At 39.7% G+C, this 27424-nt stretch overlaps 1 protein-coding gene across 5 annotated transcripts in view; it reads left to right on the top strand.

The window, feature by feature from the left end:
- Positions 1-27424, top strand: part of ACACA (acetyl-CoA carboxylase alpha) — a 337027-nt gene that overhangs the window by 133861 nt on the left and 175742 nt on the right. For all 5 annotated transcript variants that reach the window (XM_030808066.1, XM_030808070.1, XM_030808067.1 and 2 more), the window contains 8 exons: positions 1921-2053; positions 3522-3660; positions 8910-9019; positions 9801-9882; positions 10879-10977; positions 12599-12705; positions 16019-16129; positions 23332-23541. In XM_030808066.1, the coding sequence (XP_030663926.1) occupies positions 1921-2053; positions 3522-3660; positions 8910-9019; positions 9801-9882; positions 10879-10977; positions 12599-12705; positions 16019-16129; positions 23332-23541 (991 nt within the window). The remainder of the gene's footprint in view (positions 1-1920; positions 2054-3521; positions 3661-8909; positions 9020-9800; positions 9883-10878; positions 10978-12598; positions 12706-16018; positions 16130-23331; positions 23542-27424) is intronic.

Below are 27424 nucleotides of genomic sequence, written 5' to 3'. Positions count from 1 at the left end.
GTAGTGTTACCAGAACCTAGGAGCTTGGTGGAGGTCCCCTGGAGGGCTGGTGCCTGGACCTCTGGGCATAAGCTTTGAGTAGCTGGTACTCAGATCCTTGGCCTGACAGGTGATTGATAGGCCCAGGCAGTGAGGTCCAGAGGATGAGTGAGCATGGCAAGGTTGATATTCTGACTGCCAAAGAGCCACAACCCACTGTTGCTGGTACCTCTATGGCTTTTCACCAGACTGTTGAAAGAAGCTAGAGACTGGAATTAAGTCTCTGTTACAGCTGGAGCAATGCTGATAACAGCTGGGAAATAGGAAGGAAGGCCCTTTTCTTACCTTTCTGCCTTCCGGTTTGGTGAACAGAACAGGAAGGAGCTAGCAAAGGAGTCTTGGAAATGAAGTTTGCAGAATCTTGGCCCCGTTGTCACAGAGCACAGCATAAAAGGGTAGGTTTGGAGCTGAGAGACAATAGGTAAATAACCGGGACAGTGAATATTATGCATATTTTACAAAGAGAACACTGAAGCTGAGAAGGTTAAATTATTTGCAAAAGATCATTTAAGTGGACAGATCTGGAATGTAAACTCAGGCCTGTGCTGTTTCCACTATCATATTTTGTCTAATCCAAGGTGCCATTGATCGTTAGAAATGCTGTTATTTTATGTACCACTAAGGAAAAAATACAGTACTGCCGGCCAGGCACGGTGGCTCATGCCTGTAATCACAACACTTTGGAAGGCCGAGGTGGGCGGATCACCTGAGGTCAGGAGTTCGAGACCAGCCTGGTCAACATGGCGAAACCTTGTCTCTACTAAAAATACAAAAATTAGCCAGGTGTGGTGGCACGCGCCTACAGTCTCAGCTACTCTGCAGGCTGAGGCAGGAGAATCGCTTGAACCTGGGAGTTGAAGGTTATAGTGAGTCGAGATCTGGCCAGTGCATTCCAACCTGGGCGACAGAGCAAGACTCTGGCACAAAACAACAACAAAAACAGTACTGCCAATTTAATAAGGCATCAATTGTAAAATACATACCAATTTCAGTTTTTTTTTTTTTTTTTTTTTTTTTTTTTTTTTTTGAGACACCCATATCATTCTGTCACCCAGGCTGGAGTGCAGTAGCACGACTATGACTTACTGCAGCCTCGACCACCCATGCCCAAGCAATTCACCTGCCTCAGCTGCCCCCCACCCCACCCCAAGTAACTGGGGCTACAGGCACACACGACTGTGCCAGCTAATTTTTGTATTTGTTTTATAGACAGGGTTTTGCCATGTTGCCTAGGCTGGTCTTGAATTCCTGGTCTCAAGCCATCCTGTCATCTCAGCCTCCCAAAGTGCTGGGATTACAGGCATGAGCCACAGCACCTGGCCTAGGAGATTTTTTTAAAGTAAAAAGAAAAGAAGTAGAACCTTAAAACTGATTAAATATGGCATATTATGCTGCCTTGTAAAGAATTTTGTTTTGGAGTTGTTGATTTTGAAATACCTAGGGGATACCCAGGTAAAACGTTTAGTAGGCAGTTTTAAAATGTGGAGTTACAGGTCATAAGAAAGATAGAAGTCAGAGATACAGAGGTGAAGTTCATCTGCACACCAGAGTCACGATCCAGAAACAACCCTGGTAACTTGTTTTTTGGCTTTAACGGTCTCTGAGTCTATTATTTCTACCGTCTATCCTTTGCCTATCTCTTTGTGATGGCATCTGCTGGTAAACCTTGATACTATCTTTTATTATTCAGAAACGCTCTTTTTTTTCTTAAATTTCCACAAGCAAGAATCATTTTCTTTTCTTTTATTTGAAAAGTACGTGACCTGCCAGCATGCAGTCTTCACAGGATGCAGTTGTGAAAGTACTGTTATGGGTATGGTAGTGAAAAGCAGGTCTCCAGAAAATATAGGTGGTGTTTTTATGGCTTCTGTATTTTTATAGGTCCAGCATGTCTGGCTTGCACCTAGTAAAGCAGGGCCGAGACAGAAAGAAAATAGATTCTCAACGAGATTTCACTGTGGCTTCTCCAGCAGAATTTGTTACTCGCTTTGGGGGAAATAAAGTGATTGAGAAGGTAAGTTGTAACTTGCTGAATTATTTTGTCAGAAGCACATAGGATTCAATGCTTGCCTAGATTTGTTGTCTAGATTTGCTCCCAATTGATATTTAGATTCTCAGAGGCTTTGCCTCTTTATGTGAATTATAGCCTTTCTGCCTCCCTAGCATCCTATTAATATAATTTTACTGTTTTCTTATAATATGTATTTACCACAGATAATTTAATCATAGCTAATTAAGGAGTTAAAATGGTGCTCATAAAGTTATTTTTGAATCCTAGCAACTTGGGAGGCTGAAATGGAAGGATCACTTGAGCCCAGGAGTTCAAGGTTGCAGTGAGCTATGGATTGTGCCACTGCACTCCAACGTGGGCGACAGAGGGACCCTGTCTCAAAACAAAACACGTTTTTGAAAGATCTTGTGGTTTTACAGGGTGGGGCTGCACTGATCCGACAGAGTATGAAGAATTGATTAGCTTGTGGGTGCTGGTGGGGAGATAATATGCCACAGCATTGGATTGAAAGCTAAGGGAGTAGAGAGAGTTTCAGAAGAGAAGGCTTAAAGAGTTTGATACACTGTGACTTACTGGCTTCCACCAAGTATTTGAGATGTTTCAAGGGAATATACCACATGATATACTTAGAGATTCCAGGTATTTTGAAATGTAATTCCGTGTCACTTTTATCTAAACCATGTCAGAGCTGAGAGGATGACTTGGCTGAAATAGCTTCCAGTGATTAAACGATTAAAGGATGGGGACCTGTATTTCCACTCCTAAAAGTATTACTTCATCAGCATCCTTTTATTAGTCTTCCAATAAAGACAGAGTATGTGTCTATTAGTCTATGTTATCCTTAGAGGCATGACTGCAAGATAGGTAAGGAGATGAAAGGTTTGTTTACAGAAAGTCTCAGGATTATTAGATTTTTCTACAGCAGTGACCATTCTTTCTGAGGCATTCTCTACAATTCTAAGGTATTGGAGTTCAGCATTTTGGAGAAAAGTAACTAATACCAGGGTTTTTAAACATGCTCAGTGCTCTGTACCTCATTTTATTGCAACAGAAAAGAGTGCATGGCCCTGCACTGGTTGGCCTTTCCCCATTCCTGATTACATAATATATCATCCCTCTGAATTTCATTGTCTTCTGTTCCCTAGTAATTGATATGGTAGTATGGTAGAATAATTCACAAAGTCACAGGATTTAAGTAATTGTGAATTTTCCCTTCAAATAAATGAAGTTAGAAAGGAGTATGTTTTAGCTGGCACATACTCAAGTATTTGCTTAGTTAACATTTAAAGATACTGCTTGGCGATGGGGAAGCTAGTTTCTAACAGTCTGGACCATAACAAGAATTCTTGGTTGAAAGTATGACTTTTACACAGAAAGATAGATATGCAAAAATTCTCTCATCTCTTTTCCTCCATTAAAAAAGGCTTTTTTCTGCCTTTTCCTCCCCTTCCCATCTCCTTCCCCCTCCCAGGTTCTTATTGCTAACAATGGCATTGCAGCAGTGAAATGCATGCGGTCTATCCGTAGGTGGTCTTATGAAATGTTTCGAAATGAACGTGCAATTCGATTCGTTGTCATGGTCACACCTGAAGACCTTAAAGCCAATGCAGGTGAGTTATTAGCATTATGAAAGCATCACTCTCAAAACTAAAACATCGAACAGCACAGCCTTTAAGTAGGAGAATGTTAACTTAGGGGGATTCCCAAACACAGGACTTCCAAGTAAAATCCTTTTAAAATAATTTCTGTTTAAAATGTGTCAGTAATAGGCATATAAAAGTGATTGCACTATAGTCAACCTCAATACAGATTCCTGTGTTCTAGGGCTAAGTAGGAAGAAATTTAACAAAAGTGTTGATTTGGGCTTTCAAGTGTATGCCTTTTTCAGTGTTAAATATTTGCTATGCCACATTCTTTGGAATGTGTAAGTGGAAAGATTTAGAAGGAAATGCTGTTTTTTCCTTATGCATTATATTGAATTATAGAAAAACTTTGGGCTAAGATTTTTTTTTTTTCTCCTCCTGAGGGAGAGGCCTTTTGGGACTGAAGTGTGTTTCACTCTATAAATTCGTCTACATATTCTTTTTACTCAGATGGTTCTCGGTCTGATAGTTGTAGATAAAGACTATTGGTATAGCTGAAAGATGTGACTAGTCTTTCTTCTCCATACCTTCTATCAGTAAGGTATAATCTCTTAAGGTAGAGTACCCACAGATAATGTGAAGAGCTATCTTTTTTTACATTTTTTTATCTTTTACTCCTAGGAAGCTGCGAAAAAGAGCTATCCTTTTATACTTATTTTAGTCTGCGTATGTTTTTTCTTTGTTGAGACAATGGTATTATGATTATTCCTAAGAAAGAAAGGTTATTATATCATCTTATTTAGAAATTGAGAAGTCACCAATTTATTAGAAAGCAAATGTTATATATTAGGTCATTCTTGCATTGCCATAAAGAAATACCTGAGGCTGGGTAATTTGTAAAGAAAAGAGGATTAATTGGCTCACGATTCTGCAGGCTTTACAGGAAGCATGGTGCTGGCATCTGCTCTGCTTCTGGGGAGGCCTCAGGACACTTACTATCCTGGGGGAAGGTGAAGGGGGAGTAGGCACATCACATAGCCAGAGCAGGAACAAGACAGAGAATTGTGGGGAGGGTGCCACACACTTTTAAACAACCAGATCTCATATGAACTTAGAGTGAGAACTCACGTATCATCAAGGAGATGGCCCAAGCCATTCATGAGGGAGCTGCCCTCATGATCCAAACACCTCCTACCAGGCCCCATTTCCGAGACTGGGGATTACAATTCAACATGACATTTGGTGAGGGACATACATTCAAACTATATCATGTTATTATATGAAATCATTTAGATGCACACTTTCACATCTCTGAGCCACAAGTTTCATACTTATAAAAGGAAGATCCTAATGTCTATTTCACTGGGTAATTGTAAAGATGAGATCATCTATAATAAATACAGATTATCTTGCGTGGTTTTTTTTTTTCTTTTGAGAGGGAGTCTTGCTCTGTCGCCAGGCTGCAGTGCAGTGGTGCAAACTCAGCTCACTGCAACCTCTGCCTCCCGGGTTCATGCAATTCTTCTGCCTCAGCCTCCCAAGTAGCTGGGACTACAGGTGCGTGCCACCATGCCCAGCTAATTTTTGTATTTTTAGTAGAGACAGAGTTTCACCATGTTTGCGAGGATGGTCTGGGTCTCTTGACCTTGTGATCCACCTGCCTCGGCCTCCCAAAGTGCTAGGATTACAGGTGTAAGCCACGTGCCTGGCCCGGTTTCTTTTTCCTCATTCATTTCTACCTGGTACTCCAATTAATTCATTTATTCATTCACTTAACATGGAGACTGACAGTTGAATAAGATGTGATCTTGTTCTAGGAAACAAATGATTTCAATACAATGAGGTAAGTGCTATAAAAGACACATGCACAGGGTCCAGTGAGAACACAGAGATGAGACATCTAATTCTTGGGGGCAGGCTTAAGAGAAAGCTTTCTTAGGCTGAGTGTGGTTGCTCATGCCTGTAATCCTAGCACTTTGGGATGCTGAAGTGGGTGGATCACTTGAGGTCAGGAGTTTGGGACCAGCCTGGCCAACATGATGAAACCCCGTCTCCACTAAAAATACAAAAATTAGCTGGGCATGGTGCTGGCGCCTGTAAATCCAGCTACTTGGAAGCTGAGGTAGGAGAATCGCATGAACCCAGGAGGAGGAGGTTGTGGTGAGCTGAGATAGTGCCACCGCATTCCAGCCTGGGCCACAAAGCGAGACTCAGTCTCAACGAAAAAAAAAAAAGAGAGAGAAAGCTTTCTGAAAGAGATGATGTCTAACCAGGAATGAGTAAGAGTTAGTGAAGCAATTGAGGGGAGAGAAGGGTGTACCAGACAGAAAGAACAGCATATGCAAATGCATAAAGGTATGACACAAGTGGTTTTCTAGAAATTACGGATGGCTACAAGATGTGATATAGTATTTGCCAAGGGGGACCTTGTTTTCCATCCTCAAAAGCACGACTTTGTCTTTTAGGGAGAGTATGTGTGTGTGTTGGACATCTAAGGATTTGCATTTTAAATGAATGTGTTTTTTGGTGTGTGTGTGTGTGTGTGTGTGTGTGTGTGTGTGTTAACTATGTAAAAGTTGAAGAGTATAATGAATCCCTTCCCATCTACCTGTCATGCAATATCAATAATTATCATCTCATGGCTAATCTAGTTTCATCTATATTCTTAACCCCGTGCACAATTATTTTGATGCAAATCCTTGATATCATATTATTCTTCATATTATGTGTGAAGATACTCTACCTTAAGATTAAGAGATTATACCTTATTGATAAAATGTATGGAGGGCCAGGCATGTGGCTTACGCCTATAATCTCAGCACTTTGGGAGGCCAAGGCAGGCAGATCGCTTGAACCCAGGAGTTCAAGGTCAGCCTGGACAATGTGGTGAAACTTTGTCTCTACAAAAAATGCAAAAATTAGCCGGGCATAGAGGTGCATGCCTGTAGTCTCAGCTACTCCAGAGGCTGAGGTGGGAGAATCACCTGAGCCCGGGAGGTCAAGGTCGCAGTGAGCCATGATCATGCCACTGCATTCCAGTCTGGGTGTCAGAGTGAGATCCAGTCTCAAAAACAAACAAACAAACAAACAAAAAAGAAATCTAAACCAAAACAATACTAAAGATTTTTTTTAACTTACAAAACTGACAAAATTGAAAACATTGATAATACCTAACATAGGTAAGAGTATTTGGTACCCATGTTGCTAGTGAGAGTTTGAAAATATGAATACCTTTTGACCCAATAGTTTTATTGCTAGTAACATATCTGTGGATATAATTGGACAGCCGTACAGGGACACACATTATTTTATTATTTTTCAAATTATACATAATCTGTACTTCCATCGATAAGTTAGTAGTCAAATGAACTATATAGGCTATTGAAATATTAGGTATCCATAAAAAAATTAAACATATATATACCTATATATATACATATTTATATACAATAAAGCATAAACTGGTTGTCTTTGAGGTGGGACAATAGGTGAGAGTCTCACTCTGTCCCCCAGGCTGGAGTGCAGTGGCACAATCTCGGCTCACTGCAACCCCTGCCTCCTGGGTTCAAACAATTCACATGCCTCAGCCTCCTGAGTGGCTGGGATTACAGGTGCCCACCACCACGCCCAGCTAATTTTTTCTTTTTTTTTTTTTTTAGACAGAGTCTTGCTCTGTCACCCAGGTTGGTGCAGTGGCGTGATCTCAGCTTACTGCAACCTCTGCCTCCCAGGTTCAAGCAATTCTCCTGCCTCAGCCTCTGTCAGCCTCACTCTGTCTGTGGTGGGACTACAGGCATGTGCCACCATCCCCGGCTAATTTTTTGTATTTTTAGTAGAGACGGGGTTTCACCATGTTAGCCAGGATGGTGTCCATCTCCCGACCTCGTGATCCGCCCACCTCAGCCTCCCAAAATGCTAGGATTACTAGCGTGAGCCACTGCGCCTGGCCAATTTTCACTTTTAAAATATAGTATTGTTATATTCTGTTGTATTATCTAACATTATTTAATAATTCGCATGCTTTCCCTCCTATAATCAAAGAGAACAATAAGCCTATTTTAATTTTGAAGAAATTCTAGCGGAATTTTTTTTAGTAGAATTTTTTTTTAGAAAGGACTTAAAATCATTTAGAAATAAGAACAAGATAATCACCATTCTGACTGGCGTGAGATGATATCATTATGGTTTTGATTTGCATTTCTCTAATGATCACTGATGTTGAGGTTTTTTTTTAAATATGTTTGTTGGCCGCATAAATGTCTTCTTTTGAGAAGTGTCTGTCTGTTCCTGTCCTTTACCAGTGCATGTGGGGCTTAATACCTAGGTGATGGGCTGATAGGTGCAGCAAACCACCATGGCACACGTTTACCTATGTAACAAACCTGGATGTCCTGCACATGTATCCTGGAACTTACATTTTTAAAAAAGAACAAGATAAAATAAATTTATTATTAGTAAATAATGGTGGATGCTTGAGTTGAAATTTGAAAGCTAAAATAAATATATAAATGGTGGAAATGAACTTTGAGGAAGTTACTTAACTCCTCCAAGCCATCATTTTCTGTCACATATCATATATTGGGTTGATGAGAGAATTAAATGAGATAATGTATATATAAAGTGCTAGTTACAGTCCCTACATGTGGTAGCTCTTCTGTTACAATTGTCATTGCCAGAATAGGAAAATAGAGATGTTAGATAACAAATTTGAAAGGGAATACTGTATAACAAATATATATAAGACAGTGATTATCTTTCCAAAGTTTCTTTCAAATACCTGTTACCCTCAGTATTCCAGATAAACTCTTTCCAGACACTCTTGTAACTAACCTTTCTTGTTTAGCCAGTTTGCAAGCCATTCAGGCTCTGTATCAGGAAAAGGGCTTTCTCTAGGTCCAGTGCCAGTTAAAGACAAAGGATGTCAGGACTAGAACTTTTTCTCAGAATAGAGTAATTGCACTTGGGCCCCTAACTGACAGATACATCAGCCTTGATATAGAAGTCATAAAGATTCCTCAGAAAGATTACATAGTGAAATGTTGGAGAACTGCTGTTTTAGTATAAGAGCTTCTAAATATGGGATTAACTCGTATTAGTGCTTGTGACTTAACAAACTAAGAGCCTCGAACTAAATGGTCCTGGAAATTATCCTACTAATGCTGTTTGTCCTGTGGTTACTTATGATAGTCCCTGACCTTTACATAGTTTTGCTGTGCAATTAAATTTCTGGAAAAAAAACAATCATGTGTTCTCTATTAATTTGCTTGCATTTTCAGAATACATTAAGATGGCAGATCACTATGTGCCAGTGCCTGGAGGACCAAACAACAACAACTATGCAAATGTGGAATTAATTCTTGATATTGCTAAAAGGATCCCAGTACAAGTAAGAGATGCCAGTGTGTCCTTTAAAACCAAATTCAGCCATTTTATAGTTAGGCACAAGGGGATATCTAGAGAAGAACATTTTTGTAAAGCATCGTTTTTGAAAATTATTAAATGCCTGTGTATGGGGTAACTAAACCAAATAAGGAAAAGAAAGATGGAAATAATGGAATGGCTAAAAATAAAGTAAACGTAATACAAACAGAAGGTTTAGAAGCGTCTTTCAGAGATTATTTATTCTAGGTATCTCACCTTTGAGCCAGTAAAAATTACCTATTTATTGTGGAATATTAGCCTAAAGGATGGTGGTATATTAAAGAAGTAGGCTGTTTCTTCCCTGTCACATTGTGTTAGTAAGTTTAGGGTAGGTACCTTAAAGCCCAAAGAGGAAAAAACTCTAAACTTAGATGGCAGTGTAATCAATAAAGATGTAATGGAGTGGCCATAGTAATTGAATATGTGAAACATAGCCAGTTTTTCTAGAAAACGCCCTTTACAGCCTAGGCTGTGAATTGAGTTTCCTAAAGAGCAACAAGCATAACTGGACCTTAGTATCAATTTCAACTTGGTTTTGACCCCTTCAGAGCTCTTGCCACAATGGACTACTTATTGTTACTCTGTAAAGAGTTTGCCAACAATCAAGCATAGAAGCTGAATTAAGTATTAGGCTGCTGTGGAACTATTGTACCTCAAGAAACAGGGCCAGCCTGGATAGAGAGTCATGCAGTTTGTGGGGGTTTTGTATGAATTTTAAGAATGAATTATATTGTATTCCCTTGCAGGCAGTGTGGGCTGGCTGGGGTCATGCTTCTGAGAATCCCAAACTACCAGAACTTCTCTTGAAAAATGGCATTGCCTTCATGGGTAAGGCGTTCTGACATATTGCCCCTGTCTTTCTGTTTCTTTCTGTCAATTTTGCCCACATTTTACTCTATAGTCTGATTTTCTTCTGTTTAACATATGCTGGGCTCTCTCTCTCTCTTTTTTTTTTTTCCTCAATCTATTACTAACTCTCAGAGTAACCCTCTTCATTTCTTTCATTTTTTTCATATTTTGCTTATCTCACTTCATCTTGATTTTGTTTTCTGTCCCTGGGTCAGATATGGAGATGTGGAGAAGGCTTTGGTATCTAAAACACTGACCTTTTAAAACTTTGCAACTAACCTTAAGAAAGCATGTGGGAAATGACCTGTTTTTAGATAGTGAAGATAACTGAATACTCAGGATGCCCTGGAAGTGTGCCCTTAAATATGAATCAGCACCTTTGCATTTAAGCATATAGGTGATACTCCTACAAGTGAGAGACACTTCTTCTGACTTTTCTGCTGTCATTATTATCAGAGAGAAAAACAGAGGTTATATAGCTCAAAGTATTTTTCTCTCTGTCTCAGAGACCTTAAACAATGAAGATTATGTTTTGTAAACCTTTTTAAAGATGTCTCCTTTTTGGGTTCCCCTAAGACCAAAGAGGGTATACTATTTCAGACTTGAATCCTAAAACTTTAAAGTCCTTATTTCAGGATATTGACTTAAAAAAGGAGACTTTATTGATCTGGTAAAGTTGGATCATGAAGAATGATAACATTCTAGCTGGATTTGTCAAAAATTTAATTCAGCATATATTTATATATATTGAGCTCTCACTCTGCACAAAAAGCTTACTACATTAGGTTTTATAGATGGTACAAAGATAAGTCAAAGCATAATAGTCCCCATAATCAATTTATGATCTCCTTGATATGTGAGGGGTGGGGGGAGGACAAGACAAATACATAAATAGCTATAATACAAGGCAACTACATGTGCCAGAAATGAGGCCAAGGTGTTACAGTCAGGATTCTTTTCCTGTTTTGTTTTTAGGTCCTCCAAGCCAGGCCATGTGGGCTTTAGGGGATAAGATTGCATCTTCCATAGTGGCTCAAACTGCAGGTATCCCAACTCTTCCCTGGAGTGGCAGTGGTAAGAACTGAATTCTTGTTTGTATCTTGAAGTACAGAATAGCTCAGTAGGATATTTGGGACTTACCTCTTTTGAAAAAGTATTGGGATACTTGACAAGAAATAGAATACTGGTTGATTAATGGTACCTTGTAGCTCCTGGCTTAATTAATACACCTGTGATTCTTTTAGGAATATAAATTTAGTTCCAGGGACACAGATGCTAAATTGTGATCTGGAGTGATCTTGTGAGTTAACTTAGAAAAACCCTGGGAAAACAAATATATGGTTTTGTGGGTTTAGATGTACTCTGGGCAGGCTAGAATCTTCCTCAGAGGTGGGCTTCCCAGGTCTTCGGACCTGCCTGGGAGTAGCCTGGATCACTAGGAAAAACCTAAAACCTACTTACTCAAATGTTTCCTTGCCAATGTTTTCTTTCTTTTTTTTTTTTTTGAAATGGAGTCTCACTCTGTTGCCCAGGCTGGAGTGCAGTGGCATGATCTTGGCTCACTGCATCCTCCACCTCCTGGGTTCAAACAGTTCTCTGCTTCAGCCTCCTGAGTAGCTGGGATCACAGGCACCTGCCACCACACCCGGTAATTTTTGTATTTTTTTGTAGAGACAGGGTTTCACCATCTTGGCCAGGCTGGTCTTGAACTCCTGACCTTGTGATCCACCTGCCTCGGCCTCCCAAAGTGCTGGGATTACAGGCATGAGCCACCGCGCCTGGCGCCAGTGTTTTCTTGATATCAACCCACAATCTATTGATGATTTGCTTTGACTGTTTAAAAACCATTCAACCTCATTTGCCCTTGATGCAGAAAATGAGGTCAGTAATTAACCTTTCTTCCAGGCATGCCAGAGGGGCAAGAATTTTCAAAAAGTAATTTATTCTCAATACATCCCTTAAACAGTTCCATGTGAATTATTATAGCTGATAACAATATGAACTTTTTTTTTTTTTTAGTACTCAAGCACTGGGAACAGACATACACTAAAACCTCTTTTAAATGGGAATGACCACTGTCTTGAGGCTGAACAGATTTGAACCCTTGTTACTCTGGCTCTCCAGGGAGATTGCAATATCCTCTCCAGATCTGCTGGGTCAAATAGTTTAAAATAAAAGGTTAAATTTGTTCTTGTTTGAATGGAGAGGCTATAGTGTTCCCCTTGTGGCTGAGTGCAGGGACGTTTAGAGAGCATGGAATCATGACTCTGCTGAGGCCGATAAAACCGCCATTTCTATTTCCAAGGGCTCATAAAGATTGAATTATTTCCCAGACCTCTTGGCCCTGGAGCAGGCCTGAACACACAGTTTGAAGGTATTTTGCCTGCTGAGTTGCTGTGAGAAGTATGCCATGCTCTTTTTTTGTTTGTTTTGGTCTTGTACGTCTTTGCATTTTTATAAGTTGCTCCCTGTTAGCTCGGCTGGCTTTTGCCAGTGTAAGAACCCAAGTTGCCGGGTCATGCTGTGGCTAAATCCTGTTAACCCCAAGGACTGATCAGGGTTTTATGGCATCCTTCTTTCTCCCATACACTCTCAGTTTTGGATAAATATGATAGCATTTCAAAGAATGCAGAGCAGAAAATTGACAAGAGCAGAAGCTCTTGTAATTGCCCTAAGTTGCTATTGTCTGTTGCAGGTCTTCGTGTGGACTGGCAGGAAAATGATTTTTCAAAACGTATCTTAAATGTTCCCCAGGAGCTATATGAAAAAGGTTATGTGAAAGATGTGGATGATGGGCTACAGGTAGGTTACTAACTCCAGGGAGTGATACCTTTCAACTGACCAATTATAGTCACAAATGTGGAGATTGGGAGCCTGGCTCGTGATATACACCCAAGGTGGTGTTAGGGATGTAAGACCAGGAGGTGTAGTTTAAAAGTATAGAATACTCTGGTTTCTCTTTAGATTGCGTAAGTCTTTTGCCTTTAAAAAGTACAGATTGAGGAAGTGACTTTAAATGTAAACAATCTAAATTCATTTTGAAGCAGGCTGCTCATCTGGACAGAACATTTCTTAGGTGATTAAGTCAGAGTTTTAAGGAGGTGCTGATTCTCTCTCTCTCTACCACCTGTTAGTGTGTGAGGGCGGGGACAACAAACAACATACTTTTTCCACTGGTTGAATTCAGAACCAAGAAGCCAGGAAGCAGAGATCAAACAGTCAGCTTTATTACGAACAGAGATGTTGGTGAAAATGGCTTAAGTGCGTAGCAACATTCAGATTTGTAAACTGAACACCAGAGTTAAGCAGGCTCACTTACCCACTGGTTACTGGCAGTGCTGAATGACCACAGATTTCCCCCGACAGAGAGAGAGCTTAATTCAGCTTAGTGTATGGCTGAGAGCTGACAAAGAGCATATGTCCTGTGCAGTGGGCTGATCCCAAAGGGGAAGAGGCTGAGCTATGCATATTCAGTCCCTCCTTCCAAGTTGACCAATCACATAATTTATTATTTTTCCCTTGGGGAGGAGCAAGGGAGTGAACCCAGAAAGACTGAAAGTGTTACTCTTAATTATTGTCTATTCATGTAGAAATGTGAACCTAGGCAAAAGGAGATCCTTTCCCCAACATTACCTTTTCTTTCCTTATAGTTCCCTCCAATTTGTTCCCCTTTCACTTTTATAAATAAAGTGTTGGTTGTGCTTCCAGGTATAATGAAAGAGGCTAATGTAGAAAAATACGCTGCTTGAGTTTGACTTGTGTCATGTAAATTCAAGAGGGATGCTGAATGTTCAAATAATTTTGCTGTATTGTTTGCATTTTAAGTTAAACATCCTGTAATCTCCTTAATAAGAAGAATTAATATTTCTAATTGAATTGCAAATGCTTTATTTTGTTTGTTATAATTTGCAAAAGAGTAGAAGCTCTTTGTAAGGAACTAGCTATTCTAGCTATTTTGGTTATCGACTAACATTCTTTTTTATTTTTTCTGGTTATAATTATAAATAGCATTTTCTGGTAGAAAATTTGAAAAGCCAAAGATGATGATAAAGCCACATGCAAACACACCATCCAAAGATAATGCCCATTAACCTATTCATATTTTTTTATCCTTTTTCAACTCATAGATTTATATCATATAAAAATCTTTATTAATAGACTCCTATACTTATAATTATGATAATTATAAGTTTTGGGTCTTACTATATGTATTGTGTTGGTAATCATAATACTTTTTTCTACTTAATATTTTTTTGTCCTTCTACCTCCCCGCTCCTTACTTAACATTATATTAAAGTGTTAAAATTCTTCCAAAATATTTTTAATGGGCGACCTGTAACTAAAGCTTTCATATATTTTTAAAAGGCCTACCTTCTTACTTACTGACCTCCTGTGGGATACCTCCCTTTTTTTTAAGTCTTTTTCCACACTTGTGCTATCTCTTTGATCATCTATCACTCAGCAATTGAGTTCATCATACTAACTCTGTTTATATGAGCATAGAAAAGAATAGAGTTAAAGAAACATTAGAAAAGGTGAGACTGTGAGTAAAAGATTTTCATTCATTAAGTAATTGATTGACACAGATTAAAAATTGAAATGTTCTTTTTCTGGGTGATACTTTTTTTATTTTATTTTTTTGGGTTGGAGTCTCACTCTGTTGCCCAGGCTGGAGTACAGTGATGCCATCTTGGTTCACCGTAACCTCCACTTCCCAGATTCAAGTGATTCTCCTGCCTCAGCCTCCCGAGTAGCTGTGATTACAGGTGCCCGCCACCATGACCAGCTAATTTTTGTATTTTTAGTGCAGACAGGGTTTCACCAAGTTGGGCTGGCTGGTCTCCAACTCCTGACCTCAAGTGATCCACCCACTTTGGCCTCCCAAAGTGCTGGGATTACAGGTGTGAAGCACTGGGCTAGGCCTGGTGATACATTTTAAAGATATTCTTATAATGTAGCAAAACCTTAAAAGACTGGAATATTTTGACAAAGGAATGACTTGGTTATTTTATTGAGACAGGGTCTCACTTTGTTGCCCAAGCTGGAATGCATTGGCACGATCTTGGCTCATTGCAACCTTTGCCTCCCAGGTTCAAGCAATTCTCGTGCTGCAGCCTCTGGAATTATAGGCATGCAGTATACGCCCAGCTAATTTTTTGTATTTTTAATAGGGCCAGGGGTTTCACCATGTTGGCCAGGCTGATCTCGAACTCCTGACCTCAGGTGATCCACCTGCCTCAGCCTCTCAAAGTGTTGGGATTACAGGCATGAGCCACTGCAACCAACCCCATTTCAGCTTATTTTAAGTGAACTCCTTATGTCTTTTTTTTTTATTGTAATACATGGATACCTGCATACTATAAGCAAGAAATTCCAATAATGCAGAAATATATACAGTGAAAAAGGAAAGTTTATATCCACGCATCTTTCTTTGTTTTTTGTTTTTGTTTTTTTGAGATGGAGTTTCGCTCTTGTTGCCCAGGCTGGAGTGCAATGGCGTGATCTTGGCTCACTGCAACCTCCACCTCCCAGGTTCAAGCGATTCTCCTGCCTCAGCCTCCCGAGTAGCTGGGATTACAGGCATGCGCCATCACACCCAGCTAATTTTGTATTTTTAGTAGAGACGGGGTTTCTCCATGTTGGTCAGGCTGGTCTTGAACTCCCGACCTCAGGTGATCCACCCGCCTTGGCCTCCCAAAGTGCTGTGATTACAGGCGTTAGCCACTGTGCCTGGACCCATCTTTCTTTTCTAAATCATTGCCGGTATGTACTCTGGACTTCACTTCTTTGCACTTACATGTGTGGGTGTATGAATGCATATATAATTTTGTTTTTGACCCATGTGACATTACTTTAGATTGAACCATAAGAAATTGCCTATATTCAGTCATTTTTTTTAATCTATGAAAAAGGCAATTTCTTTTGGTTCAACCTGATACTACAAATATTGTTCTACTATTTATTTTTTCACCTAATAGTGTATCTTGGAGATCTTTCTATTTTACTGTATTTAGACTTACTAAATGACTGCATTCTTAAAGGGAGAAAAATGCCAGTTTTCTCCTTCCCTAGTAATAACACTGTATCTTCTATTTTTTTTTCTTCCTTCTTGAAGGCAGCTGAGGAAGTTGGATATCCAGTAATGATCAAGGCCTCAGAGGGAGGAGGAGGGAAGGGAATTAGAAAAGTCAACAATGCAGATGACTTCCCTAATCTCTTCAGACAGGTAGAGTATAAGCTGTTTTTGTTTGTTTGAACTAACATGTATATCAGAGATACATGATTTAACTCATACTATAATTTGGATGTCCAGAAAATATTTAATTTTTAATTTTATCTATAGCTAATGGTCTTTCTCTCTAGTTTCTACCTACATATTAGCAGAGAAAAAAGGTTAATGAAATGTCCAACTCAATTTTAAGTTTTATTTAATTAGGTAATTCAAACAGTAGAGTTATTCTGTCTTATGTAAACATCCTCAGTTTCTCAGATAGCTCTTCCCTACATGGTGCGTATGGCTTATAAGACCTCATAATGGCAAAGAAAAATCAATACCTTTCTATATTTTTGTGCCCCTGTTCTGCTGACTTTGTAGGTAATATGTGGTATGGTGGTATGATACTGATATGGTTGCTCTTGGCTTGGCCAGGCCCAGGCTCTCTGATTGACTTTTTCTCACTTTAGTTCACATTGCCTAGAGACCTCTGAGTTTCTATCATATGTCTCATCTACCTTGCTGTCCCAGCAGTCTATACCCTAGCCCGGGCTGCAAGGCCACCACACCCTGGCACAGGAACCCTATGGCAGGCCCACAGTATATAGGAACTGAGAGTGACTCAGGAAAGCTCGATGTAGGATCTATCTTTGCCTTACCCTCTGCTTTGTAGCCAAGTTGATGTGGCCATTCTATACATTGGTTGTAGAGATGACCAAAGAAGTGATGTCTTTTTAGAATCTTAAGCAGAATGAGAAAAGGGAGACAGGGGTCTCTTTTTGTTCTGCCCTCAGAGTTACCCTCACATATTTAACTCACTTTTTTTCCTCCCACCAATACATAGTAAAAGACTTGGCAAAAAATGGAAAATTGGTACAGAAGTCTGCTCTTTTCACTCTCCTAGCTTCCCTCTTTTTCATAGTTTCCTTATCATCTTCTACTTTGCACTTCTTTTACTAGTGTGCCATGCCACCTTTTATTTGGCTTTTTTTTTTTTCTTAAAACACTTAGCAGCAAACTCCTTGCTTCACTGTCAAGACTTAAAAGGAAAATCTTACGAGCTGGGTCTTCCATGATTTCATATACAGGTGGTCCCCCACTTAAAATTTCAACCTACAAAGTCAATCAACAAACAAACAACTTTACAATGGTGTGCAGGTGATAATGCATTCAGTATAAATCTTACTTTGAGTGCCCATACAGCTATTGTTTTTCACTTTCAGTACAACATTCAGTAAACTACATGAGATAGTCAACACTATATTATAATACAGGCTTTGTGTTAGAAGATTTTGCCCAACTGTAGGCTAATGTGTTTTAAGCACATTTGAGGTAGGCTAGACTAATCTATGATGTTCATTAGTTAGGTATATTAAATGCAATTTTGACTTAGAACATTTTCAACTTATGTTGGGTTTATTGGGACATAACCTTATTGTAAGTCAAAGAGCATCTGTACTAGATAAAGGAAGTGATAAAGGTGTTGTCTTGGCCGGGCTTGGTGGTTTATGCCTATAATCCTAGCACTTTGGGAGTCTAAAGCGGGGGCATTGCTTGAAGCCAGAAATTTGAGATCAGTCTGGAAGATAAAGTGAGACTCTATCTCTACAAAAAATTGTAAAATAAATAAATCAATAAATAAGGTATTGTTTTGCCACATTATCCTATTTTAAGTGTCAGAAATTGAATATTACCTTGGGTTGTTTTTTTTTTTTTACATTTTTTTCATTGAATTCTAATTTCATAGGTAGATCAGTGACTCAGAGGGTCTAGAGAAAAAGACTTTGCTCTTAGAAGCAAAAAGAAAAAAAAGGCATGTTAATTAATGTTAACTCTTACAGACATTTCAAAACTACTCATTACGTATGGAATCAAATAGTGGAAAAGTCTTAAAACACTAAGGGGAGGTTTTCTGTGAAAGTCGTTAAGTTTCAATACTAGTTGGCTGAATAAACCAATCCTCCCATTGGGAACAAACTAGAAAAGCTGAACCAGATTTCTTTATATATATATATATATATAAATATATATATTTATAAATAAATATATAATATATATATATTATATATATATATATATATATATGTATATTACATTTTATGGCATTAGAGACCATTCAAGACAGTGAAAAATTATGGGGCTAACATATAGGAGAAAAAGGAAACCCAGAGATGTGAGCCTGACATATGAGGCTACTTTTCCCCTAGATATATCTTCTAGTTCAAGAAGAAGCATCTGAAAGGCTGATAAGTTTTCAACAGTCTTAAAAGACTAAGAGGGCTTCCTGGGGAGGGGTGCCCTGGAAAACCTCCCACATTTTAGGTTAGGATCTTTAAGGACTGACTACATCATGGGAGAAAGGGTGAACTGGAAATAGACTAGCCCTCACAGGGACTAAATCTTGGCTTCAAAACATTCAACCTCTGATTTAAGCAAGATGTTTTAGGATTGCTAGTGCTTCTAGACACCTGCAGGAAGCAAATGCAAATCCTTTCCAGAGAAAGATAACATCCAGAACTTAAAATTATTTCTATTAATTTTTCTTACAGCATATCAACCACTCAGTTGAAAATAGGCATACAAAATTAGATGATTGAAAACCAAGAAGAACAAAACAGTAGAAACAGACCCACAGCAGGTTTAGATAATGAGCTTATCAGACAAGGACTTTAAAGTAATTCTGCTTAACATATTAAAGGAAATTAAAGGCAAGATTGAGAATTTTGGTAGAGAACTGGAAACCATAAAGAAGAAACAAAAGTTCTAGAACTGAAAATGCAACAACTAAAATTAAGAAGTCAATATCAGTAGCCGGGCATGGTGGCTCATGCCTATTATCCCAGCACTTTGGGAGGCTGAGGCAGGTAGATCACTTGAAGTCAGGGGTTCAAGATCAGCCTGGCCAACATGATGAAACCCCGTCTCTACTAAAAATATAAAAATTAGCTGGGCCTGGTGGCACATGCCTGTAATCCCAGCTACTTGGGTGGCTGAGGCGGGAGAATCACTTGAACCCAGGAGGCAGAGGCTGCAGTGAGCTGAGATTGTGCCACTGCACTCCAGTCTGGGTGACAGAGTGAGACCCTGTCTAAAAAAGAAGAAGAAGAAGAAGAAGAAGAAGAAGAAGAAGAAGAAGAAGAAGAAGAAGAGGAGGAGGAGGAAGAGGAAGAAGTCAATATAGGAGTTTAAAATTATAGCGTATTAGATGCAGTTGAAGAGAATCAGTAACTGGCACTGGAGACTGAGATAGGAGAATCCCCTGAGCCCAGGAGTTTGAGGCTGCCTTGAGCTATGGTCATGCCACTGCATTCCAGCCTGGGTGACAAAACAAAAAATCTAGAAAAAGATAAATAATTAATGACTGGTGAGTAGATCAGAAGGAAATTCAAACTGAAGCATGAAGAGAGACAAAAGGATGAAAAACATAGAGCAATGTGAGAAATTATTTGCAAAGATGATCATGATAACTCTTTCCATTTCTATGTACCTACTCTGCGCACCATTATTTTGCAGCTCCTCCTATCAAGAAGTAGAGTCTTTTTTCCCCAACCCTTGAATTTCAGCTGGGCTTGTGACTTGTTTTGGCCAATAGAATGTGTCAGAAATGGTATACAAGTTCTGAGGCCTAAACTTCAGATGGTTTTGTAGTTGTTGCTCTTGCTGTCTTGGAGCGAGCCCTCAGACTATCATGTGAAGAGCCTATTCTAGCCTACTGGAGAAGGAGAGGTCACATGAGCAGAGATGAGTTGTCCCAGCTAAGGCCTCGTAGTCCTACTAGCTGACAGTCAGCAGCACCACATTTGAGACATGTAAATGAGACCATATTTGACCATCTAACCCCAGTTGAGCTGCCAGATGACTATAGCTGCATGAGTTACACCAGGCAAGATCAGAACTGTCAGTTGTGCCCAGTTCACAATGCTGATCCACACACTCATGAGCAAATAAAATAAAATGGTTGCTATACCAAGTCACTAAGATTTTGGTAGTTTGTTAGGTATCAATGGATAATTGACACAGAAATTGATACCTAACGGTATGATGTTGCCATAACAGAAAAGTAAAACCTAAGACATTGACTTTAAAAGTGGCTCATAGGTGTAGGCTGGAAAATTGGTGAGGAGGATGTTAATGAAGACTGGAAGAATGATGAATTGTTAAGGGAGACTGGAAAAGCAGTGTAGTAATTGTTACTGGAGTCTGGAAAAAAGATCCACGTTCTGTAATAATGGAATAATTGGTAAAAAATGTTATCTGAGGTAACTTGGAAGACAAATAATATATTTAATGAAGTCATGGATCTGGTTAAGGAGCTCTCTACAAGTGTTTAAAGTATCTGTGGAGTGCTTCTAGTTGCTTATGCTAAGAAACTGTAAAAGAGAGGTAAGCTAGAGAAGATGTTTTGCTTGCAAGCAGAATTTACAGAATTTACAGAAATGTAAAGGACCCAGAACTTGTTGAAAATAGAATTGTTTCTCATCCTGAGTCTCTCCAGCTGGCAAAAGATTTGCAAAGTAAAAAATGCCTCGGAGTAAAGACCAAGTCAAGAGTGCCTGTGACTTTAAGGCCTCAGAAATCTTTAAGGTAGTAGCTAATAAATTACCCTTTCAGCTAGAAAGATGCTTCTAAGTATCTTTTTTTTTTTTAACCCTTTCAGCTGGAAACATGCTTCTAACTATCTTCTTTTTTTTCTTTTTTTGAGAGGGAGTCTCACTCTGTCACCCAGGCTGGAGTGCAGTGGCGCGATCTCGGCTCACTGCAACCTCCACCTCCCAGATTTAAGTGATTCTCCTGCCTCAGCCTCCCGAGTAGTTGGGATTACAGGTGCCCACCACAATGCCTGGCTAGTTTTTGTGTTTTGACTAGAGATGAGGTTTCACCATGTTGCTCAGGCTGGTCTCGAACTCCTGACATCAGATGATCCTCCCACCTTGGCCTCCCAAAGTGCTGGGATCACAGACATAAGCCACCACGCCTGGCCCTAAGTATCTTAAGGGTACTGTCTCACAGCATCCTGACATGCCCAAAGTATAGAGAGGTCTATGCAGACATGAGTTGTGGATGTGTCTCTTTGGGTGAGAGGTGAACCCCAATATGATTCATAGGAAACCCACAAAGTTGTCAAGAGACTTGTGTTGATGAATGCATCAAGGGACTGAAAGGGCCAGAAACAGTTCAAAATGAAAAGTGACCTCTGAGCCTTAAACTTTTTAATGGGCAGGAAGCAGACAGAAAGCTATTCAGCTGTAAACAGCTGTCATTTCAAATAAAAAGAGATTTCTCAGAGAGTGGAGTCAGGAGCCCAGAGGGCAGAGCTAGGAGCAGGGGATGCCATGGATTAAGGACCCACTCCCAGGGAACCAAACTAGACCCTGAAAAACAAAACAAAACAAAACAAAACGAAAAGCATTCCTGACCCTGGAGTAAGAGAATCTGACAGCATGTACCTATCTGGATTTCAGGATTGCTGTGGACCAATGACTACTATGTACCTCCTATTTCCTCCTCTTTGAACAGCAGTCTCATTTGCAGTTATCCTCTCCCAATATCGTCATAAATATTGGGAGTGTTGGGGCAGATAACTTGTCTTTTTAGTTCCCAGGTCTTTGGATCAAGAGAAACTGTACCTGAGGAGTTGCACCCAAGGAACCTCATTTTCTTCTGGACATGACTCATGAGAAAATAGACATCAAGCCCAATGCCATGATTGGATGAGACTTTGGGGGTCTTGGGAGGGGGTGAGCCTGTTTTGCATGAGGGAGGTATGTGAATTATTGTGGCCACAGGGTAGAGCATAGTAAGTTGTTTGCAAGAGATGGCCACAATAACTCCTCCCATTCCTGTATGTACACTCTTTGCAATGTGACTTTGCTGTTCCTCCCCTCCAGGGGTGGCATCTATTTTCCCTACCCCTTGAATCTTAGCTGGCTTTGTGGCTTGCTTAGACCATTAGAATGTGGCCAAAGTGATGTGTAAATTCTAGAGCCTAGACCTCAAGAGGCCTTACAGCTTCTTCCCCTCTTGGAATACATCACTGAAGAAGCCTAGTCTAGCCTGCTGGAGAATGAGAAGCCACCTGCATTGGAGATGAACGATTCCAGCTGAGGCTCCCTAGACCTACCAGCCAGCAGTCAGCACAAATCACCAGACATCTGAGTGAGACCATTCTACCCCACTCAAGCTACCAGATGATGATATGTATATAAGTGCAAGACCAGAAGAACTGCCCAGATGAGAACAGCATCATAAAAGGTTGATGTTCTAAGCAAGCCACTGAGTTTTGAGATGACTTGCTACATGGCAAAACAGAGCAAAAAAGATACAGAGCATAAAAGACATATGGGTTATGTGAAATGGTCTAACATCATGTACTTTAAGTCTCAGAGGAGAAGAGAAAGAGAATGGAGCAGAAGCAATATTTGAAGAAATGATGAAGCAGAAGCCATATTTGAAGAGAGAAAAGCTAAGAATTTCTTTGAACAGTTAAAAGATACCAAGGACAGATTCAAAAAGCACTATGAGCCTTAAGCAGGACAAATACAAAGAACCACATCTATGCTTATCAGCGTAAATCTACCACTCTCCCCACTATAAAAGACAGAAAGAGAGAAAATCTTAAACCAGCTGAGGAATAAAGATTACTTTCAAAAGAGTAACAATAAGATTGACAGTTGGCATCTCAGTAGAAACAGTGAAAGCCAAAAATCATTGGGATTATTTAAAGTGCTGAGAAAAAAAATAGTTACCATTTTAGAATTCTGTCCCCAACGGTAATATTCTTCAAAACTAAAGATGAAAGTCCTTTGGCTGCAACAATACCATATATGATGTAATGTGAACCAGGAAAGTATCTTGTCTGGAACAAGTTGTACGTTTGGTTGTACAGAGTACAGGATGGCAGTATTTTGCCCTGTTGTTGGATTTGTGTATGTGCCTATGTTTTCAAATATTTTGTTGTTTACCTTTGTGATGCACCAGATGTTCGTATGTTTTCATATTTATCAATTAATATTGATTATGTAAGAATGCAGCATCTTAAAGATATTAAAGACGACAGCATGGACTGTATTTTATTCAGTTTTGTATTTCTGCTGATTAACATGGTTCCTGACACTTCTGGACATCTGTTTGTTGAAATCACAGTAGCTTATCAAGATAGATAAAAAGTTTAAAATTTAAGAAATGTTTTTTTTTTCCCCCCTTTTCTAATACAGGTTCAAGCTGAAGTTCCTGGATCTCCCATATTTGTGATGAGACTAGCCAAACAATCTCGTCATCTGGAGGTGCAGATCTTAGCAGACCAATATGGCAATGCTATCTCTTTGTTTGGTCGTGATTGCTCTGTACAACGCAGGCATCAGAAGATTATTGAAGAAGCCCCTGCTACTATTGCTACTCCAGCAGTATTTGAACACATGGAACAGGTACATATATTAAAAGGCTTACTTTATGTTTTCTTACACAGAACATTTTTCATTCAGTTCATGTACCAATCTGAGAACAATGGGATTTTAAGCAACGATTCTGAATAATTAATAAAATTATATCCTTTTCTTAGAGAAAAAAATTCTACTGTTCTCCCACTAAGAGAATTGTCAAGGAACATGGCAAGCTCTAAAAGTAGTTAACGCTTTCTAAAAAAAATCAGTGTACCATTTCGGAATACAGGGATAAAGAAGAGAAATGTTTTGAAATTTTTAATTTTTAAGAGGCTCATAATCAGGTAGTTTTATTTGCTGGGTTGAGTATCATCAAGTCTTCAGCTGAATTTAATCAACTCTATTATCTTTTTTGGAAAGTCCTCTAAATATCTTCAGAGTTCACACATTCTATCTTTTTGTATAGAAAATAGTTTCTCAAAGTCATGAACGATGCCTTCGGAATAACTATAGTTTAGAGGCCTGAAGATAGTCTTTTCTGGAGTCCTAACCCAGTCTCTACATCAAAATATATTCTTCAAAATATATTTCATGTGTGTTAGAGGTCTATTTCCAATGTTGTGTATATATTATGATGTACTCTTGAACTGCTGTAATAAAGATGGCTTCAAAATATAGTGGCTTGGCCGAGCATGGTGGCTCTTGCCTGTAATCCTAGCACTTTAGGAGGCTAAGGCGGACAGATCACTTGAGCCCTGGAATTCGAGACTGGCCTGGGCAATATGGTGAAACCCTGTCTCTACTAAAAATACAAAAATTAGCTGAGTGTCATGGCACATGTCTGTACTCTCAGCTGCTTGGGAGGCTGAGGTGGGAGGATCACTTGACACTGGGAGGTCAAAGCTGCAGTGAGCCTTGATGATGCTACTGCACTCCAACCTGGGTGACAGAGCAAGACCCCATCTCAAAACAAATAAATAAATAAGCAAAATACAGTGGCTTAAACAAGGTATAAGTTTCTATTTCTCTTTCATCATAGTTCAGAGATGAGCTGTTACCAGAAACAGGTTTATTGCTCACCTGTTGCCTGTTTTTGTAAATAAAATTTTGTTGGAACACATGATGCTCATTTATTTATGTGTTATTTATGGCTGCTTTATCACTATAATGGTAGAATTGAATAGTTGTGACAGAGGCTATATGGCCCACAAAATTGAAAATAATTACTATCTGGCGCTTTACCAAAAAAGTTTGCCAAACTTTGCTCTTGGACATTGTCATCTTCATGATTCAGCTAACTCACACAAGATTATGTTCACATTGTGGCCTGTGGGAGGAAGAGACAGAGGATGTGGAGGGCAAGCATATGGAAGCATGATCTTGAAGTCACATACGTCACTTCTGCTCACATTCCACTGGACAAAATTCAGTTACACAATTATACCTAGCACAAAGGATGTTAGGAATTGTGGTCACTAACTGGGTGACCATGTGCTCAGCAAAAATTTCGATTTTATTCCTAAAATGATGAAGTAGGGAAAAGTCACTGGAGGGCATTTCATAATCTGTGCCTCAGTCTGTTCCTCTGGTTACCCATTATCCCTTTATCGTTTTTCCTACTTTTAGAAAACACATAGCCTTTGTCCAAGGAAGACAGCCCGAAGCCCCGTCTAGTTACTAGTAACTGGATGGGTTATTACTGGAGGTGATTCCGGATCTCTATATGATGTATATTCCTCTCCATTAGATATGTATTGTGGCTTTTCATGGGCCAGTGACTCAAAATACAAGTTATTTACCCGTTATCATAACTCCCTTGCCTTCACCATACACCCAATATACAATGATGGAATAGGAACAGGATAACTCTCATTTGGAAAAATGAAAAATACATAGCAATCATTGGTCCACAGCAGTTATCAAATCCTCCTCGTTAGGTAGGAATTGCAATGATTCCCTGCTATATAATAGAATACTACCTCAGTTAGACCTTCTGGCTGTCCCTGGTTCTGCTACTGCACACTCCAGAGAAGTGCAATAAGGGAGTAAATCCCTTGTTCATTGTCCTTCAAGACACCTGACATTGTTTTCTGGGAAGTTCTTCTTCATTCAGTTTTCTCTGTGAGTTGGGCTTTGGAGACTATGCCTTCTTTGGCATAACTTTCACCACCCACTTCCTGCTGGTGCAGGATTGAGGGCACAAATATCCCAATCATCAGTCACTGGCTTTTCAAGGCCAGGTTTGTGGTTTGTTTAGAAATACAATTCCTTCAAATACTTACTAAGCTTCTGAGCTATTTGCTTGCAATCAGCTTTGGGTTGGATTAATCATACTCATAGATTTCTTCTAGATATAGAAACTTTTCTTCTATTATTTACTGGCTTTTGTGCTTAGCCCATCTCTCTTGCCTCGATTTAATACTGGCTATCTTGGGGCCAGCTGAAACTAAAGCAGCACGTTTGGTCTTTGACACTGAGTTGCTTCAGGGTGATAATCTCATTTTCTGTTTGGGGGAATACAAAAGAAGTTGGCTTTTTCGACACTCTGACCCTTTCAGACCATCTTTTTTAAGGGTTAGTTGGTGTGTTGTCAGTATTCCAAGTTATTGTAGGAAACAGTTTACCAAATGTTGTGTTTCCAGCCTGCAGTATCTGTTTCTGTGCTACCCACTACCCTTTTGCTAAGCTAGCATCTCATATTTTAATATTTTTAAACAGCAACATTCTACCTGCACTTAATAATTCCTGTATCGATTAGGATACAGGTTAAACTGCTATAACAAAAAGGTCCAAAAAACACAGCGGACCCCCCCAAAATAGAAGTTTATTTTTCTCTCCCATCCTAGCCTGAGGTGAGCTTTTCAGGGCTGGTGGAAGTGTTTTATTCCACGAGGCCATCTTGGGATTCAGGTTCGTTCTTTTCTTTTCTTTTCTTTTCCTTTCTTTCTTTTCTTGCTGTTCTTAGTGTGTTCTCATTTGCATGATTGAAGCTGGCTTATACTATCATGACCATGTTCCAGTGAATAAGAAGGAAAAAGCCAGAAATAGAGAATGAGACATTTCCTTTTCAAAATATGACTTAGGGCCGGGTGCTGTGGCTCACGCCAATAATCCCAGCACTTTAGGAGGCTGAGGTGGGCGCATCACCTGAGATCAGGAGTTCGAGACCAGCCTGGCCAACATGACGAAAACCCATCTCTACTAAAGATACAAAAATTAGCCTGACATGGTGGCATGTGCCTGTGATCCCAGCTACTCAGGAGGCTGAGGTAGGAGAATCACTTGAACCCGAGAGGCGGAGGTTGCAGTGAGCAGAGATTGTGCCACTGTGCTCCATCCTGGGTGACAAAGCGAGACTCCATCTCCAAAAAAAAAAAATACATATGTATATATGACTTAGGAATTATGCATATCACTTACCAATGCTGATGTCCTGTTTGTCAAAACTTAGCCACTAACCAGGCCAGGCATGGTGGCTCATGCCTGTAATCCCAGCACTTTGGTAGGGCAAGGCGAGTAGATCACCTGAGGTCAGGAGTTTGAGACCAGGCTGGCCAACATGGGGAAACCCCATCTCTACTAAAAATACAAAAATTAGCCAGGCATGGTGGTGCATGCCTGTAATCTCAGCTACCTGGGGGGCTGAGGCAGGAGAATCACTTGAACCCGGGAGGCAGAGTTTGCAGTGAGCCACGAGATTGTGCCACTTCACTCCAGCCTGGGAGACAGAGTGAGACTCTGTCTCCAAAAAAAAAAAAGTCTCTAGCTAGTTAGCTATGTTTCTAGGAAGAAGAGGAGCATATTGGAAATACTGGAAACTGGACAAGAGTCTGTCCCCATGTTTTTTTGTCTGCATGCATTTATGTCTGATGAGGTGAGGTTGCTTTTGATGCAAAGTGAAAAATACTCTTTTCTCCCAATTTTTCAC

This window comes from Nomascus leucogenys, unplaced genomic scaffold (assembly GCF_006542625.1).
Source record: "Nomascus leucogenys isolate Asia unplaced genomic scaffold, Asia_NLE_v1 Super-Scaffold_258, whole genome shotgun sequence".
NCBI lineage: Eukaryota > Metazoa > Chordata > Mammalia > Primates > Hylobatidae > Nomascus > Nomascus leucogenys.
Note: the sequence above shows the minus strand (reverse complement) of the source record. Positions and strands in the feature narration are given on the sequence as shown.